Raw genomic sequence first — 20331 nt, 5'->3', positions numbered from 1 at the left:
AGGTTTGTTTTTAGGCAGATTTGCAACAAACACACCAGTCCAAGGCAGAATAAAATCATGCCAACCGTCTGTTAATTAACAAAGTGTACTGCCCATAAGATTGTAAAGATGTTAGTAAAAATGTAAACAATCCATTGACATAAAAATATTATTAATCTATCTTATTCTAAAGGAGGTAGAAAACTGAATAACAATCATAAATAATCTATCTTTTGTTAATAATAGAGATTAAATGCGGAAGTTCGTACGGTTGTTTACTACTTAATCATGCCAGAAAGGCTGAATAGATCTAAATGAAATTTGGCACTAAGATAGATTATAGTCTGTTATGACATAGGCTTCTTTTTATCCTGGAAAAAACTATTGTACAGGGGCAGACACAGGAGCAAAACCCAGTATAGTCCTATTACTTAAATCATAAATATTAAACGAACCACAATCCACATAATTATTTCCATGAATAATATATATTATTATTACTGTAAACAATAATATTAACAGCATTTAACATATGATTGCAGGACCCACATGCACCGTATGATCTAAGAGACCTCCTTATTGACACTCCCACACAAAACCACAATTCTACATGACTATCCATTACTTAAATTGGCAAATAAACAGGTGTGTTTACATATTTTTGCTACCTACATACTTTATATAATGTGTATTGCTGTAGCAAGGAGGAAATTTTCCAAAAGCATAACCAACACATATACTTAGGTTCTAATGTGCATGAATGCTAATATGCACCATTAGTAAATGATAATTAGATATAAATTACGAAAGAGAAGTCATCAGGAATTGGATTATATGGACTCTTCACTACTACTGGTGTATTGAATAATCTCTAAGAATTTATAAATATACTACAAATTGTTGTTGGGCATGAATTATCCCAAATAGATATCCCAGGCCTTGCATCGTGATGTGAAACAAATTATAACACATACTCAGTAGGTTTACTTAATATTCATCGAAAGTCAATCTTGTGGCTCATATTCCACATTTTCCTAACCACCCTACAAGCAATTGTAATCCAGTATTCCCTATTGGACTATGATGCTATAACCAATCAAAATGTTTAATTGATAAACTTATCAATAGTGCGACAGCAAAGTTGATTCAAGAAAATAATTAATGGAATAAACTTAACAGCAATTATAAATTTGAGTTAATATTCTAATGAAAGTAAACAAATATTTTTACTCATTTGATATATCATTAAAATGTTCATGGCTGACAATGACTTGTTATGTAAAACTTAACTTCACTTTGGATAAAATGTTTAGTATTTATTATAAGACTGCTATAATAAAATCTGGTATGTTTATTTAATAATATAGGTTTTAATTTTCACACAAAAGCTTTAGAATAAAAATAAAACATCCCAATGCAAGATTAAGGTCAAACATTTGTTTACAGCTCATATTGGACAAAAAGTGTGTTTTCTTGAACACAGCATGCAATTATTTACTTATATTTGATCACTACACTCACACTACATAAAAAGTGCCTTGGTTGAAAATTAGTACAAACAAATTCTTATCTAATAAATTATTAATTATGTCAGTTCTAATAAGATAACTTAATATAAAAGAAGACTTAGAATAAGAACACTTAATATAAAAAAAACTTGTGAGACTAAAATTTATACTCCCAAACTTCATGAATTTTATATGTACACACATCACTTCCAGAGTAAACAACCGATTAATAGTCTCTGTATCGATTATGCACGATAATCATAAATGGAGTTATTAATGAATTGGAACTGGACACTATCAAGGTGAAATAAGTCCAGGGCTGTTACTAAACCTGTACAGAGTCATGCCTTTATTATTTTATACCGATACAAGCGTCTGGTTTCTATATATTGTAACATATAATGAGTTTTCGAACCTCCAACTGATTGTTCAGACATAAAAACTCCACCATGATACACCTTTTGTTTATACAAATTTGGGCAATAAACAGGAAATGAGTACGCATCGCACCGACTCATTAGGCTCACAGCTAGCATACAGACGCTATTTATAAATTATTATGCTAATGTAAATATCATTTTAATTGTAAGAAACATGGTCTGTAGACATGGTGCAGTAGCCCACACAAATGTTCACGGTAAACAAGCTACAGGTGAATTGTACGCACAGGGGTTGCACCAGCGTTGAGGGCCGATACTTAGCCGTAAGATATTAATAGAAACAATTCAACAATCTTGCGTGAAAGTTGTCAAACTAAAATTATAAATTTTGTATATGATTGAACACACTGTATACTCACGGGAAATAAAAAAACAGGGACGTCGTGCCCAACAGTAACGTCCAGGCGAATGTCGCGGGGATGTATCTCGTTTTGAGGTCGCATTTGGGCATATTGTGTCAATTTTAATTTCCTAAAAGCAAATTAACTCAATTTTATTCACTACAGATCAACATGGCCGCACCTATTAATCTGACAGTTCACCAGCACAGTGTGGTACTACTGAATTTTAGGGATGTTTAGTTTTGGTAATAGAGCATAATTTAATTAGTATAGATTTAATTACATTTTATTGCATAGTGTACTTGGCTTCAGTATGTATGATTATATTTTATTGTTTATGACAGAATCATATTATTATTACGTGAATTTTACTTAGTAAATTATAGTAGTGAATGTAGCTCGTTAGTTAACACTGGATCTATAACCGGTATTGGACATATAATTATAATCTTTATGAATCAGAAGAATATGCTTACCTTACAAACTTAACAACAAAACATGAACAAAACTTATTACGTATGTATTCTAAACAACAGACGCAAATCCCATGGCTATCTCAGATGGCTATATTTAGTAAAAAGTATCTTTATGTTGAAAACTATATGTAAAAGATAAATCCATCATACACACTAAGTATTTTAACGTGAAAAGTATAAGCCATAAACACGATCTATTTTGATAAAATTATAAGATCAAACTTATGTTAAATTGAACAAGTAACTGTCCACATTGGTGCAATTACTTTACAGTTTGCCAATATAACATATTCTACTGACACGAGAAATGTAAACATCTGTGATGTGTTTACTAAAATGTTTAATGTTTTAAATATTATTTGTTTTTGTTATTATTTAAAATTTACAGAATAATAAGAACCTTTATTTTTTACATTACATTTTTAAAATTCATAGTAACGACCCATCATGTATCAATAAAATATTTTTTATGGTATCTGCCAGCCATAAAAATAGTTTTCATTCGTTGAAAATATCTTTTTTTGTTTCTCATTGGTTGATATCTCTCCTATTAATTTTGACATTAATTTGTATTGGTTTATTACATTTGCACTTGCAGTCTCGCGGATAAAAATGGCTGAAATGTTGTTTCCTTGATGTGCTTGATGGTGTGATAATTTTTCGTAAAAGTTTTCTAAATTTTGTCTGATAACTTTTGAGCTTTTCTCACAGAAGGTGTTTAAAATTTGATAAACAGTGTTTTAAAATGTCTGAGAGTACTAGCCCTAGTGTGTTGAGTTTGAATTTGAGACAGTATCGTTTCCAGAGGAAACCTAATGCACCGACTGTTCCCAGCAGCCCGGTCACAATAAGAGCTTCTTCATCTAATTTCCGTAAGTAGAACGGTTCAAAACCCTGGGCAACGGGTGTACGGCACTGCCGCATGCATGTGACTTAGCTTCGGTATTCCTGATGAGCACGTTTCGTAGTCACATTTTCAAGGTCGGGTTTGTGGTGGATGTGTTTTTGACAAATATTGTTGTTTTCATAAGTTATTATAATTAATTTCAAGCTTTATAACTAATTTATTTAAGACAATACTTTTGTCGCAACACCTGCGTTGTGGCAATTTTCGTGTCGACGAAAAAAGTATTAAAACGTATGGTAGGTATTCGTAAATGGATGTTAATATGGGCTTTATACGGTAAAATATATGGTAAGTAATTGTTATTCAATATTAACTAATTTTCGCATCATTGAAAAAATAGTTATAAGTATTGCCTAACACTTGCGGTCATGGTTAATCATCTTTTTTTTGACATACAATTTTAGACTGACTATGTAGTAGTATTTATTAAGTTCTTCATATACAAACATATACAAGTGTTATATGTATTTAGTATCTATTGTAGTACATCAACTTCAAATCTCTACAGTTTATATAATAAAAATCGAGTCATGTGTTCATATTAGTGAACTGGACAAGTAATAGCTCATCATTTGTCTATTTCTACTCTTCTCTAACCATAAACATGGGTCCTTTGAAATGATGTCTCCAGCTGGCATTTAATAACCTTACATCTTCAAGTCCCCAGACTTCAGTTGGCACTTAATGACATTCTAAATTTTAGAGAGTTGCCTACAAATAAGTTTATAGTAAAAACCCACACAAGACTTTCCTTAATATTGATATGATTCAATGCCTCCCTTGTATGATTATGTGTCTTGTTGTAAGCTTATTTTTTACATTATTGAACAGATGGCAGACATTGGAGCTTATATTATTTTGCTGTACATTTTATAGATAAGGAGTGGTGGAATAGATATTTTCATATTATTATCTTTAGGTTGTCTCTGTTCATTTGGTGGGCTGCAGTATAAATTAAGGAGGTTCCCCAGTGTTCATTGATAGTTGTAATACAATAGTAACTTCAGATTACATTAAAGTAATTTAAAAAAAAATGTTAATATTTACAAAGAGCATAAATGATGGAAAAATATATCATGTGTTGTATAATAGGGAAGTATGTTACCAATAATATTATTGCTTTGCGATTATTGCTATTATTGCTTTCGCTACAGCTTTTGCAAGTGACCAAAGTAAGTCCAAAAATTTCACCTAAACTAGAAAAACTTTTCCTAAGATCACATGAGTTGTAACCAAATCAAAAAAACAATTATTAAGTTATTTTTATTATTAAAACAAAATATGAAAAGTACTAATTATGGAATAAGAATATAATAAAGTACTAATGTAGGTCAATGAATTAATGTTGTGGCCCACCACCACCAGGCACCATAACTAAGATGTCTGGTCCATGTAGAAAAAAAATATTTCAACAATAAAATTTACAATATAATAACATGACCATGGTCAAAGCTAGGTGGGATAAGGTTCGGCAATACCCACTCTGGAAACATCTGCCCCATATATAAAAGGCCTTACACATACAGAAGTCTTACATGGTACAGGCCTTGTGATGAATTTGGTGACATTATTTTTTTTGTCCAGCTACTCCTTGTTACACGTGTCATGACAGGGGATTTAATGAAAAGAATATGCATGCAACATCATCACTTGTTTTGTTTGTTCAAGGATAATAATATAATAACCCAAATTGCTCAAAAAAAAAAACTATCTGGCAATTGAGATCACAAATAAATAAATATAAACTTAACTTCATTATCATTCTTGAGATTTATTTTTTTATATGGGTACAGGATAGTGACTGCACTGATCCTGATGGTATGTGGAGTGGTGTTAACATATAGTATTGACTGTCGAAAGATGTTGATCCCTTGCTTGTTGACACAATTATGCTGGAGTTTGATATTAGATGTACAAATACAGGCTGAACCCAGAACACAATACACATACTCAGGTCATTGTGGCGGGCTTTGCATCTTGATTACATTAGTTGATATCCAAGCAGATAAAAATACCCTACAGCCAGCAAGATATTTCAACAAATTTTGTTTTCCTCTTCCAAAAGTATGAAGTAATTATGTAACACCTTAGAGATTTAAACTTATGGTACACTTAATAGAAATTATTATTTTATGGATATCAGCCTTTCCCTTAAACCTTTATCTAGTGCAGGCGAAATGAACATACTACACTAATGGTTTATTGAAGGTATATCATGGAGCGATCATACTGCTAATAAGTTTGAATCTCTTTTGACCCTTTTATTCCCAAAGAAGTCTAACAACTTGTGCACACATACTTTGCCAAGCCAATTTTATCATTACGGTAAACTTAGTTATTAATTTGTTTCAGAACCCACCATAATACGCATGCCGGCACCGAACCAAGTGGTGCGTACCGGTCCCATTGTGTACAAACGGATAAGGTTGCCGGATTCCGATTCGGACGATGCGGCGTCGCCGGCGAAGAAGCCCGGGCCAGTGGAGCTTACCACCGCGGTCAAAGAGAGAAGATTCAGGAACATGTTAGAGATGTTCCCGGATATATCGCCCATGGTGAGTTTTATGAACTTTAAAAATGCGGTTACAATTCATCATAAAATTTTTTGGTCGTTAAAAATTTGTGATGTCAATAGTTCAGGTTGCTAAATTAGTAAATGGGTGACCTGATGGTTTCTTTATTACCCGAAGTATAAAATATCCACAATATCAAAGGAATGATGAACATGCTGCCAACTTCGAAAGATAGGAATACATATTAGGAAATCGTGGGGATTTTCTTGGTGGGTTTTTAGAATAGTATTTTAGAGAAATACGCTTGGTGGTTGGTTGGTGTTTGGATATGTGTTGTGTTTGATTTCACTTGTATGAAATCTTCAAAATATATCTCCTCACGGCACTAGCTTTTTGACGTGTGTAATATGAATAGATGATGCATCTTGATCAAGGCGGATGGGCATCTAGAACTTATGGGTTTGTTTTTATAAGCAATTGTTGTTATCAACATACCAAAAATTTGGGTACTCTCATTGGTTATAAAATGGCTTTCGCGCATTGAACTGCCGTTAATCATACATCTCTCTTGCAGTTCGTTAAAAACACACTAGCAAAACACGGCTGGAATGAAGAACGGGCCAGGGACGAGTTGCTCAAATACGACCCGGAGAGTAACGACAAAGGCGGTGCGACCTTCTTTGCATCGAGACCTGGCTTTTCTGGTAACCGGGTTAACGGAAACATGAGTGTAATCAGGGTTACGAGCGGGCCGCAGAGAGTTAACATGGTTGTGAGGAAACCGATCCAGACCAATGGTGGAAGCAGGGCGAGGAAAGGTAGCAGTGGAAGTGAGGATGATGATTATGGAGTGCGGAAAGGGAAAGACGATCGAGTTTATGATAGGTGAGTTGTTTGAATATGGCTGTTTTTTTTTATTCTGGCCACAAATGTTGGCTTTCTTTGATTAATAATTGTGCTTGATAGCCAACCATCCACATGCTTGATACCATGTGAAAAGTTAGCGTTTTTGCAATATTTTAGGATGAGATGGTGTATATATGTTTATCGTGTCTGGTGACCATTGCCAAAGCTGTATGTTGCTAAAGGCCAAAATTATATCTATGCATATGCTTTTTTGAGACTATGCCTAAAGTAACTAATCAATTAATTTACCTTGAATTATCACACTTTTGTAAATATACAATTGTATTTTGCCTCAATTCCAGTGATGATTCTGATAATGAGATCACTGATGACCTTGGTGGTGATAAGAAGAAAGTATTCGAGTTTCTAAACACAAGCAATCTCAATGAGTTGTCGTTGCTCAGCGGATGCTCGCAGAAGAAGGCTGAAGCCATCATTGCGCAGAGACCATTCAAAGGATGGTTGGATATGGTGAGTTGAAGACATGTAACAAGGACATATATTTATTTTACAAACGTTAAGCACAGGTGTAAATTCTTACCCTCTTATTCATAAACGTTATTTATCTAAGGACGGAGTATTGCTGTGATAACAAGTTTGTTTTTCAGTGCCGACGACATGGCAGCCTTTGCAGTGTGTAGACATAGGGCCGTTGTGATTGGCTAATATTGAGATACAACTTTAATCTAGTAAACTGTCAGATAAACAAAGCTGAACAACAGCTAGCTGTCAGAAAAATAAAGCTGAGCAACAGACTTGTCATCACAGCAACGCTCCGTCCTTAGATAAATAATGTTTATGAATAAGGGGGTTACATTATGCTGAATTTATATCCAATCAATACAGGATATGCTGAGTTAATAACATAAGGTGACATCTTTTCTTTCTTGGATTAGGCTTAGAAGCAACATAACACAATTCGCTGAAATGAGAAGTGGTCCTTGAAGAGCGAGCCATAGCCATTTTACAAATATACCCAACTAGCGATTGATCGGAGCTCCACCCGCGTGAAAAGGTTTTTCCAGTATAAAAAGTAGCCTGTGTACTTCCCAGGATTCATAAATATCTACATACCAAATTTCGTCCAAATAGGTCCAGTGGTTCAGACATAAAAGCGTAACAGAGTTAGTTTCGGATTTTTAATTAATATTCATGTCTCTTTATGTCTTTTTGCTTCTGCTATCAGAAAGCATTTTCTTTCTTTATCATAGGGATATGTTTATGGATTTTTGCCGGACTTGCCGGTATAAAATATCCTAGTGAATAAAATTCCGCCATTCAACTCTCTCTCTCTAATATTGAAGATCGCGAGGTGCTCAAGTGCATGCAACCGCAAACCAGAAAGCATTAGAAATATCTACAATACCATGTCATTTACATTACAGGTAGAGAAGTTCAACAACAACAAAATGCTCAACACAGAGCTGCTGAACGCGACGCAGGAGTTGCTGACCACCAGGAACAACATCCAACGGCTGATGAAGAAGTGCGTGGGGTTGGCGCAACAGCTCGAAGCAGCCGTGGCGGCCGGGGCGGGCAGGCTTAAACAACCTTCTATCTTGGACCCTAGGTAATTGAGCTTTTATTAGATCGGCAAAGAAGCAAGTGGGTCATCTCATGTTAAATGATCTTGAATGTTCATAAACATGTACTATATTTGAAGAATTATAGATATACTCCAGGCCTTAAGAAAGAACTATTGTTTTTTTTAAGGCAGGATGGTGTTTGGGTGTTCACTGTCTAGATATATCATCTACCATTAAAATGTCAGAATTAGTTGTCACTTCACATTGCTTTTCTGTTAGACATAATCTCAGATAAGCTAGCCCATTTGTACTGTAAAACAATATGTATGCCAATATTGTATATGGTATCTGTTATAGTTGGGGTATTAGGTCCAAAATCCAATTTATGATCAGTGATTGGTATCAATTACAACTTTTGACAAGGTTAAAATTGTTGAGGATTACTCACAATGATTTTTACTTTACTCACATAACTCTTTCTTTCCAGTTTGAAATTAGCACCGTATCAACTAGTAGGGCTCAATTGGCTGGCGGTGCTGCACAAGCAGGCCGTATCGGGCATCCTGGCTGATGAGATGGGCCTCGGCAAGACGGTGCAGGTGATCGCGTTCCTGGCGCACCTTAAGGAGACCGGACAGGCGCGCGGCACACACCTTATCGTCGTGCCTGCTTCTACGCTTGGTGAGATGAGATATGATGAAATTGGGATGATCTTATGAGTCTCTGTCAACACACCTCACAAGTTTAGGTCATGACATACTCTTGTATATTTTTGACATGAATAAAATTGTTGCCCATCTTCGAACTGAGCTTCATCTTGCACTACCCAAAAATATTGCCATGATGAAAATGCAGTATAACTATAGAAAGCCATGGCATTTATTAATGTATTAATAATGTTTGCAGACAACTGGAGCTCTGAGTTGGCGCGCTGGTGCCCGGCACTGCGCGTGAGCAAGTACTATGGCAACCCGGAGGACCGACGCCAGTTGCGTATAGAGTACGCGCGCGGGCTCGACTCCATTGACGTCGTGCTTACCACGTTAGTACCAACCCTATTTCATTGCGGGCAAAGTACCTAACCATTGCCGTCTAACTTCAGACGAGGCTGTACAGTGATGATGTGTTCACCGTTCAAACATCCCAATGTTAACCTTCCTAGAGAGTTGGAATCGGGTGACAGCTGCGTCAAGTCATTAACCCTGTAATCTACAACTTATACAAGCAGGGAATAGCATTTAGCCGAGACTCCATTGAGTCTTAGTTATAGATTTTAATAGCAGTAGAAACATTGACTATGATTTCACTTATGACCTTTTACTTTCTAAAAAAAATATGATATTAATTTTCAGTTATACAATGGTGAACAGTTGTCCCGAAGAGCGAAAGATGTTCCGCATCACTCCCATGCACTACGTTATATATGACGAGGCCCACATGCTTAAGAACATGTCCACGCAGCGGTACGATAACCTGCTCAAAATAAAGGTACGCTTACATTATTTTAGAGTTCCCTTTTTCGTGCCAAAGTGCACTCTAAAGCGTGAAAATGCCCTTGACGCGTAAAAGTGCCCTTGACGAATAAAAGTGCCCTTGACGTGTAAAAATGCCTTTAACATGTAAAAGTGCCTTTTGAGGTTTGAAAGTGGCCTTTACTTTATAAAAGCGCTATTGGATTTTTAATTGTTAATATTATATCGTAGTTTCATACAGAGGTTTATTTTATTATGTTTATTTTATTCAATAAGGCATGTTATATTTATAGTCAAAACACCGCCTGCTGTTGACCGGCACGCCGCTACAAAACAACCTGTTGGAGCTGATGTCTCTCCTATGCTTCGTCATGCCGCACATGTTCTCCGGCAAGACCGACGATCTCAAGAGCTTGTTCCAGAAGAATGCGGTGAGGTTCCACCGCACTTCTTACTGTTTATAATGCGAAGTTTGTGATTATGTCTGGATTTATTTGGTATCCTAGGAGATCCATTCCTAGAACAAGTCTTGTCAGAAAAATCCACTCGCATTCGAACACATTACCTTCTCAGCCATATCCAATGATTCATAAACATAACCACATTTGACTACAGAAATCAAAAACTACAAAGAAAGCCGACGGCAGCAAAGAAGACGACGAGCCCGCATTCGAACAGAGCCAAATCAACCAAGCCCGGCGTATCATGAAGCCTTTCGTGCTGCGGCGGCTGAAGCGCGACGTGCTGCAGGACCTGCCCACCAAGACCTGCCACACGGAGCTCGTGCCCATGTCTGACAAGCAGCAGCGGCTGTACAAGGATCTCATCGCCGGCTTCTCCACTAAGGATGGCACCGTGAGTATTGGTAAAGTGTATACACGAGAGCATAATATGATGCCGTTCATGATGCGGCGGCGTGTGTAGTGTGCGTCACTTGTTATGAATTATACAGTTATAAGTTTTGCTGGCAGCAACCAGCTAAAATCTACCATATTAGCCCATGTTAAGGTGCAATATTCCAAGACTATTCTTTATATATCTGGTTTTTAGGCCACCTTAACTATTGGCCAGCTATAAACAGGCCTATATACAGAGCGATAACAGTATATAAATAAATTGGAGAATACAACTTCCACAGATTCACGCGACAACAGAACAGAGCGGCATATCGATGATGATGGACATGCGCAAGCTGGCGAACCATCCACTGCTGCTGCGCTACCACTACCAAGAAGGGCAGGTCCGCAAGATCGCGGAGAGGCTCGCCAGGTCCCCAGGGTACAAGGAGAACAACGAACATTACGCGTTCCAGGATTTGCTGTGCTTGTCCGATTTTCAGATACATCAGCTGACGCTGCAGCATAATGTGAGTTTAACATTTTTATATAAATTCTTTTCAATGGGCTCCAAAACAGGGTTATGTTACTCAATTTTTCGTATTTTTCTGGTATAAATATCTAGAGTAATCTCTCAAAAGTATGCTATCTGTAAACAAACATTCTGTTTGTTTATCAAACTCAGAGATTAGTCAGAAAATAACTGGTAAAAAATTTGTAATGAGTGAATAACAATGAACGCTTTATTAGTTTATTTAAAAAAACATACACTTTTTATATCTTGTAAATTTATTTACCATTTTTCTTTCCAGTGTATCAGCAAATTCTCAGTGCCAGAACACTTGATATTAGACTCTGGAAAGTTCCAAAAACTGGACGAGATGTTGCCACGGCTGAAGGCGGAGGGTCACCGCGTGCTCATCTTCAGTCAGTTCACAATGATGCTGGACATCTTGGAGCCATACCTGGACATCAGGAGGCATCGGTACCTGCGTCTCGACGGCAGCACAGCTGTTACTGATAGGTCAGGTTTAGGGTCTTTAATATTTATTTATTTATTATCAGACAAGCAGTTATAATAACTGATAAGCGCCTGTATCTTGTTAATCACTAATTATTTTTTAAATTCGCAATGTAGCTGTCAAGTCTGTTCTTGAATATATTTCGAGCTGACACAACATCTTCAGGTAACTTGTTCCATGCTTCAACCACTCTATTACTTAGAAAGTGTTTGTGAGGGTTGTTTAGAGATCTGGTAGTGGCCAATTTAAGGTAGTGACCCCTGTGGCGGATATTTGTATTTTGCTTAAATATGTTATGGAAGTCTGCAATGTCATTGTAAGGAGCGTCTTTCCTTCAGGGATCGACTGAATGAGACAACTTCTTTTTCCAATAAATTTCGTGTATTTCTTTTCTTGTTTCACACATATGTATTCACAGCAAATTTTGCACATTAGATATACTTTTTCTTTGGTTCGAGAGCCGCTGAGTTTCTTGCCAGTTTTCTAAATTCGTGTTGATGCTGAGTGCAATTGTCTCAGAGGCCCTCGTTTACATGCAATTTTATAGCGGCACCGTGCGCGATGGGTGAGAGTTCGTACGCGCTTTAACCTGCGCCAATCACAGCCATCGGCGCACGGGCCGCGGCGCACGCGTGCTACAGCGCATGCGTGGCGGAGCGCTCTACGGCGCATGCGTGGCGGTGCGCGCTACGGCGCATGCGCGGCGACGCGGGGGATCACCCGCGGGCCGCGCTTACACACCGCCACGGGTGCACGATTACACAATTTTAACTTTATACAATTACTAAAACACCAAAAAAAAAATATGAAATAAAGAATAACAAATTATCTAACGTATAAGTATGTACAATATAGGTGGTCAGGTCGCCGAGGCCGGCTCATTGTCCGCAACAGTCATAGTGTCCACTTAGGATCTTGAATGTCTCAATCAAGTCCCCACGAGCTCTACAATGTTGTAAGGTTGTAAGTTTTAGGGCCTTTAAACATTCCTCATACGAGAGATGTTTTAGTGATCTAGGTACTTTTGTAAAGCTGCGTTGTACTTTTTCGACAAGATCAATGTCCTTAATGAAATAGGGATTCCACACTTGAAATGCGTATTCCAAGATTGGCATTATATAAGTTTTATGTATTTTTAGCATCATTTCCAGAGATATTGTTCCAAAAGCTTTTCTGATTAAGTATATTAAACTCTTTGCTTTTTTTGTAATTCTCACTATGTGTTCTTCCCATTTCAAATCATCTGTAATCCTTACGCCCAGATCTGTTTGTACCTTGACTTCCTGAAGTTGGTAGTTGTTTAAATTGTATGATAAATGAGGATTACAAGATCCAATATGCAAGACCGTGCATTTTGATGCATTTAAGTTTATGAGCCATTCTTTAGACCAGTTAGCTATTTTATTCAAATCATTTTGAAGCAGGTTATAGTGGGTTGGCAAATAGCTTGGTATCGTCTGCGAACATGCTAACATTACAATTCAGACAATTAGGAAGGTCAAAGGTGTAAATGACATACAAGACTGGGCCCAGCACAGAGCCTTGTGGCACACCACTGTGTATATCGTATTGATCAGACTTAGTTTCACCAATCCTTACTCGGAATGTTCTGTGCTGTAAAAATGACTCAATCCATCTTAGCAATTTACCACATATTCCCACAAATTCTAGTTTATGTAAAAGCCTCCTCATGGGGACTTTGTCAAATGCTTTTTCATAATCAAGGTATATCACATCAATTGGTTGTCGCTTGTTAAAGTAATTCGTCCAAGACGACAGGCACGATAATAAGTTAGATACTGTTGAGCGATGTGAGCAAAAACCATGCTGTTGGTCTGGAATTACTCTGTGTATAGTGAAAAAGTGTCTTATATGCTGAACTATAATTTTCTCCATGGCTTTACAGAATACACTCGTAAGACTTATAGGACGGTAGTTGGAAGGGTCTAGTTTATCTCCTTTTTTAAATATTGGTGTCACAGTCGCAGTTTTCCACAAGTCTGGTAATATGCCTGTTTCATAGGATGTTTGCATTATAGTTGCTAGGTGCCTGACAACGTCACATTTTTGCAGCATGCATACAGGGACATTATCCGGTCCCGGCGAGGAATCGGATTTCATTTCTTTTATAACATGGCAAATTTTATCAGATGTAAAACATATATCTGGGATGGAATCTTTTACTCTGAGTAATGGATTTAAAGTTGGTAATTGGTTCTGTGGCTTATTCTGAAAGACACTAGTAAATTGGGTTGCAAATGTTTTAGCTATGTCCTCCGGTAGAGTAACAATTTGTCTTTGTTGGTTATATATATCTGTAGATATGCTAACCTTAGATGTTATATGCTATCTAATATAGGAGAAGAATTTTTTGGATCCAGCATGCAATAATGTTTTTTCATATGCCATACGAGCTCTTTTATTGTGGTTGGTCAGATTGTTATTTATTTTTCTGTATTCTTTATAAATACACTCTAAACCCGTCAATGTATATCTATTCCACAGTCTAAGTTACTGTTTAAGTAAGCCTTTAACGTCTTTAGAAATCCATGGCTTGTTTTTGTAATGGGGATTATTTCTTAAATTTGGTACATATAAGAAAGTATAATATTTTGTATAAAAATAAATATGTGTCAGAAGGTAACATGTTTGCCAGCTTCACAAAATAACAAAGTAATTGTCGCAACTAATGTAGCTACACATCATGATGCTTATATCTATAACATAAGTGGTGACGAGAATATAATCCTACCTGAATATGGTGTGAAGTACGCATGAAGTACCAATTTCCCAGTTTCTCAAGAATGATGCAGAAATGATGTGGCTTAGTTTAAACTTTCTAACATCAACCCCACTGCCCCTCATAAAAACCAAAAACAGACTGTTATCCTCAGCATAGTATTAAATTACCTGTTTTTGTACATTTCAGACAAGACTTAATAGACCAGTACAACAACGAGGACATATTTGTGTTCCTATTATCGACTAAGGCGGGCGGGCTCGGCATCAACCTCACCGCTGCAGACACCGTCATCATTCACGACATCGACTTCAACCCGTACAACGATAAACAAGCCGAAGATAGGTGAGTTACTTCATTCAGAATTACAAAGATTTTTCAGATGACATAACCCCTGGTTATGTAAAGGAGTGTATTGTTAGGGTTCAAGGGACTCGAGCCAGCGCTCACCCAATATCTATCATCCCTCTGAGTAGCTCATTTCTGGTAAGACTGGTGACCCAAACAACCACCCCATTGTTAAGTTGTCTTTGTAAGGGCAAGAATTCACATTTTCCATGTACCCATGTATCACACAAAATATGGTGCTTATATAAGGAGCTAAGCGGCGATAGCCTAGTTGGGTGTGGAACGGACTGCCAAGACGAATGTCGGCAGGTTCAAATCCCAAGGGCACACACCTCTGACTTCTAAAATCATGTGTGTATTCTTTGTGAATTTATCGTTCGCTTTAACGGTGAAGGAAAACATCGTGAGGAAACCTGCACATCTGAAAGTTCTCTATTGGAATTCCGAAGGTGAGTGAAGTCTACCAATCCGCACTAGGCCAGCGTGGTGGACTAAGGCCTAATCCCTCTCAGTAGTAGAGGAGGCCCGTGCTCAGCAGTGGGCAAGTATATAATACAGGGCTGATATTATTATTATAAGGAGCTATATAAAGTTGACTACTAATTCGTATTGCAGGTGTCACAGACTGGGTCAGACGCGCCCCGTCACGATTTACCGGCTGCTGAGCACGGGCACCATCGAGGAGGGCATCTACCAGGTGGCGCAGGAGAAACTTAACTTGGAGAAACACGTCACCGGCGAAGACGGTAAGAATTCGATTGCGAAAATTGATGAAACAGTGATTTGTTTAAAATGTTATAATGATATACAGCGCGATCTGTTCGAAATCAGCGCCATCTACTTAAAGAATCTGTTTAAAAAATCCCATAATTTCTCAATGGAGCATTTTACCAGGCTAAAAGTGTTCATCATGGATATGGTAAATCTGTGTTTCTGTGTTTACTCCTATCAAACATTTTCACAAACTTGCATTTATAACATTACTTAGATTATGGCAGCGGGAATTGAGAAAAGAGTAATGTACAGTTGTGATGAGATTGTTAGGGCTTTGAGAACTTTAAGATGTACAAACCTACTAGGCCTACCGTAGAATAAGGGTCCTACAAAATATTACAATAAAAATTATGTATATAGGATGTTCTTGAATGTTTGATCTATAATACAACCTCATAAGTAGGTGATAATTTTCAATTTATTAATTCCACAATTGAGTGTCAGGCTTCGATATGATGCAGATAAATTTATTGTTTTTATTTCAGAAAACGAGCCTACAGAACAGAAGAATGTGGTACGACTTCTCTCGGCGGCGCTCGGTCTCACGTCGCCGAACAAATGATCGATGACCAACAAGCAACTGCTCACTTCCATGCGCAAGTGCTTCAAATGAACGACGCGATATGTTACAAATATACAAATAGACCAATATGTTTGATCCAGTGTGTGTCCAACGTGCCAGTGTTTTAGTGAAATAGTTAAGTCGTTTTGGCAAGTGAAGGGAAGTGCAATAGTGATTATGTTTGTATCTTGAGTCTGTGACTCTGCAGCATATACTTTGATGTGTAATTGAAGTTAAGCCAAGTCCAACATACTTAGGTAAGTTATACACCCACCAACAATGGACTACTAACTAGGCACTGAGGCAATATCATTATGCAGTTCGTAAACCATAAATCCTTGGAATAACTGATGGTCTTGTTGGTCTCTTGGTTAGATAAGTTTAACAATAGACCCAGAGACTTAACAATGCTCAATATTTTTATTTCACATGATACATCTGACAAGGCCAGGATAATTTCAATGGATAATAAGTAGTTAATTATTTATTTAGCAATTTTAAGTTCCTTTAAACACAGTATTCTCATTAGTTCATGATACAAACCCTATCAAATAAGCGTAATAGATTTTCACTTTATCCTCAAAACAAATACCTGGTAATGTTTGGACATCACACTGAGATTATAGGTTAATAGTTGAAAAGAATTTTTAAATGTAACTATGATATTGACAAAACTGCCGCATGTCAACATCATTCAAAACTGACGCTGAATTGTATATATCGACCATAGAGTTAAATCGTAAAGTTAAGATTATAATTGATGTTGATTGTGAAAAGGGTGTGATTAGACGATAATTGTAAGTTGTTGCCGAATGATTAAATTGATGTTATATTTATATGATAATAAGTGTTTTTAATGTCATGAATGTTTGAAGGGTCTCTAAAATCCACATAAAAAGAATCTGATATTTCATTGAATGTGGTTTTGTATTAACCATATTAACGGCTATGTTAGTGTCAGGTATGTAGGTAAGTTTGTATACGCCGTCAAACTGTTCCCAAAGAATACAGACTAAACCCATACAAATATGTTATAACTGACTATTTCTGGTAATCGGGAAGCTGTGAGTTATCCTATATTCTCTAATATGAATGTATATTTTTTCACAACTCATAATCTAAAGATTCAGTAAATTTATAATCCCTGCTCCTTTCTGTAAATAAATAGCATCCATAATTACTCTGTTATGGGATGTAAAAAGATCAGTTGATCACAAAGTAACCCACTTGCTTATTAATACTGTATTGAAAGAAAAAGTTGATAAAGCAATTCGGAAGCAAAAAAACAACAAACAATTTGATGATGTCTAGGCATCGTCACATACTCCTGTCAATTTAATAACATTATTTCAAGCTCATACTTTTCTATAATTTATTATTATTGGCTAAACTATTTTCGGGGGTTCATGGTACCCATATATATAGACCATAGATTGTATTTCAATTGATTAGTTACGGAGATGTGTAAAACTAGATATTGAAATATTTTGGATGTATGTTGGGTTTCTTAAAACCGTAAGGCAGTACTATTTTGCGATCGGAACAATGTATAGGTGGATTAGTTAAGTTTTTAAGTTCCTACATAAATGCTTTTCAATATCCCATCGGTTAACTGTAAGGTATGTAATGAACAAACCTGCGAATCATGACGCCCCAGTTACAGGCCGTTCAAGTATTACGTAACGCAATTTTTCTTGTAAAGCGTTACGATGCGTCACAGTGGCGGGAGGTGGGTCTAGTACTAAGCGTTATGTAACGTTGATTTTTTAAATTTAAAACAATGACAAAGGTATTTTAGCGATTTTCCGGTATTTTACGTAAAATAATTGTGAATATTCCAAAAAAAAATGTTCAATTTAGAGTTACATAACTTTTGAAGGTGGCCAGGGCATACAGGAAAACGTTACGGCGCGTTACATGCGGGTGTGGAGGGGTAAAAATCTTCAAAAATTGCGTTACGTAATACTCGAACGGCCCCTTACGTCGATAATTGTCGTACAGCACTAGTATCGTAATAAGTATATAGATGTTATGGGCCGCATGCCAAGGGTAGCCATTTCTGATTTAAGGGGTAAGGGATGTAAGTTAGAGCGATATCATTAACTGATTTATTCATAATGCTTGCGTCACTTGATCCTTGAATTGGGGGGGATGACTAGCCCTTCCGTGCGGACTGTAAAAGAATATTTTAATATGCGACGATAAAAAACGCCTTATGTAAAGTAATGTATTTATTAAACCTCTATATTCCCATAGACTAGCCACAGACAGGTAGAGTAAGTTATCTATGGTACTGCTTTTGTGAATATGCTATAGAATATGATTTATGAATATTTGAAATAGAAAAGGGTTTAAAAATCTGGTTTGTTTAAAACATGAATGACTGTTTTGATAATCAGTCATAAACACACCATAGTAAAGCATATATTTTTTTACACATAACCATATTTTTTTGTTATTGAATTATCTTGCATCGGTATTTCTATAACCCTATAAATACGAATTCAATATTATGAAACTAAGCTATTTATGCTGTAATAACAGCAAAATTTTCGCTTTTAAGTAGCGTCATGCTTTCGTGTTTAACCTATTCTCAATCTTATTTTATTAATGATAATGTTAATTCTCGGTTGATTTTGTAGAATTATTTGGGCGATTAATGTCAATGAAGTGTGATATGTGAAAAACGAAAAGTGTGATGTGTGTTGTGTGTATACATTTCTTTAGAGGGTAGATTGGTTTGTTGATGAAAATTGAACTTTGTAAATATGTACTTAAATATCAATACTCATTGTGAGTTCCCTACACTTCTTTGAATTTTTTTCAAAATATGTACTAAAATAATAATTTTTGTGTCATCTATTTTATGAATATTGTATTTTAAAAAGCATAGTTTTTTGTAAGTATGTAATATAAAGTAAAGTGTGAATGAGACTAGAATTTATACTAAAATATATTGTAAACATTACAAAGTAATTTTACATGTATACGCTAGGTGGCGTTGTTAACAATTTCAACATAGCTATTTCTACCCTCAAACAAGGAATAATAATACAATTAACGATATTATTTATAAAACCACGATCCTCAGATGAAAACACGATTCAATGTCCCGTGTTTCCTACATTTAGTTTATTTTTACGTATTTATATTTTAGATTAATTTTGTTATTTAAGTAGCACATTTTTAATTTAGTGTAGATACATTCCTTGGACAAATAAATTAGTTCATTTTGTAAAACGCATGTTGTGTTTTCTTATAATTATTTGGCTGTATCAGACAAGATCCTATTATGCCTTATTAATATACTTTATATACAGAGGAGTACATAGTCGGACTTCATACCAAAGGCATTGTCATTCTGTCAATCTTAGAGTAGTGCAGAGATAAACATCAACAAATGTTTCATCATCAGCAACATAAAGTCCATTGGTGAACATATGCCTTCCCCAAAGATTTCCAGACGGACCTACCCGAAGAGGCCTGCATTCAACGTGTTCCTGCGACTTTTATCAAGTCGTCTGTCCACCTCGCAGTTATATGCGTAAATAAGTTATAAAGCTTTGCAATTTTGTGGAAAGGAAAGTTGTCAAATACAGTTATAGTGAAATGTGACGTCACCCAATGTCACCGGCCATAACGTTTCATGAGTGAGAAAAGGACAGCGCTATATCCCGACCTTGCTCCCACTTTTGCTAAAGAATATTTCAAATATGAATTACTTCTTTATTTTACAACCAATATTGATGCTGATTTCACAGAAGAATTTCTTTTTGATATTATTTTGTTACATTATAAAATAATAAATTAAATCAAGCATAGGAAACTACCCTCTTCCGTAAGTTATTATAAAAACTACCGTATTGATGGGAACAAGTGCAGCGCGCATCAAAAAGCATTATAATACTACGGAAAGCGTGCATGCTCTGACACTCGTCAGTCAGTTCATTTGTTTAGATCATAACCTAAACACAGGAACAC

At 36.3% G+C, this 20331-nt stretch overlaps 2 protein-coding genes across 3 annotated transcripts in view; one reads left to right on the top strand and one right to left on the bottom strand.

Moving 5' to 3' along the window:
- The window catches only part of LOC115445241 (palmitoyltransferase ZDHHC8B), a 29190-nt gene extending 26700 nt beyond the window's left edge, over positions 1 to 2490 (bottom strand). For both annotated transcript variants that reach the window (XM_037438422.1, XM_030171447.2), the window contains exon 1: positions 2287 to 2490. In XM_037438422.1, coding sequence (XP_037294319.1) covers positions 2287 to 2378 — 92 coding nt within the window. In that variant the 5' untranslated portion in view covers positions 2379 to 2490. The remainder of the gene's footprint in view (positions 1 to 2286) is intronic.
- An 840-nt stretch (positions 2491 to 3330) lies between these two features.
- On the top strand, positions 3331 to 19594 carry LOC115445253 (SWI/SNF-related matrix-associated actin-dependent regulator of chromatin subfamily A containing DEAD/H box 1 homolog). Its single transcript, XM_030171468.2, has 15 exons — positions 3331 to 3616; positions 6004 to 6206; positions 6739 to 7049; positions 7373 to 7541; positions 8456 to 8640; positions 9084 to 9277; positions 9503 to 9638; positions 9949 to 10084; positions 10362 to 10499; positions 10684 to 10923; positions 11207 to 11434; positions 11717 to 11928; positions 14856 to 15011; positions 15630 to 15760; positions 16274 to 19594. The coding sequence occupies exons 1-15, from the start codon at positions 3490 to 3492 to the stop codon at positions 16348 to 16350; spliced, it is 2643 nt and encodes an 880-aa protein (XP_030027328.1). The 5' UTR covers positions 3331 to 3489; the 3' UTR covers positions 16351 to 19594.
- Positions 19595 to 20331: the final 737 nt, after the last annotated feature.

This window comes from Manduca sexta, chromosome 14, assembly GCF_014839805.1.
Source record: "Manduca sexta isolate Smith_Timp_Sample1 chromosome 14, JHU_Msex_v1.0, whole genome shotgun sequence".
Classification (NCBI taxonomy): domain Eukaryota; kingdom Metazoa; phylum Arthropoda; class Insecta; order Lepidoptera; family Sphingidae; genus Manduca; species Manduca sexta.
Note: the sequence above shows the minus strand (reverse complement) of the source record. Positions and strands in the feature narration are given on the sequence as shown.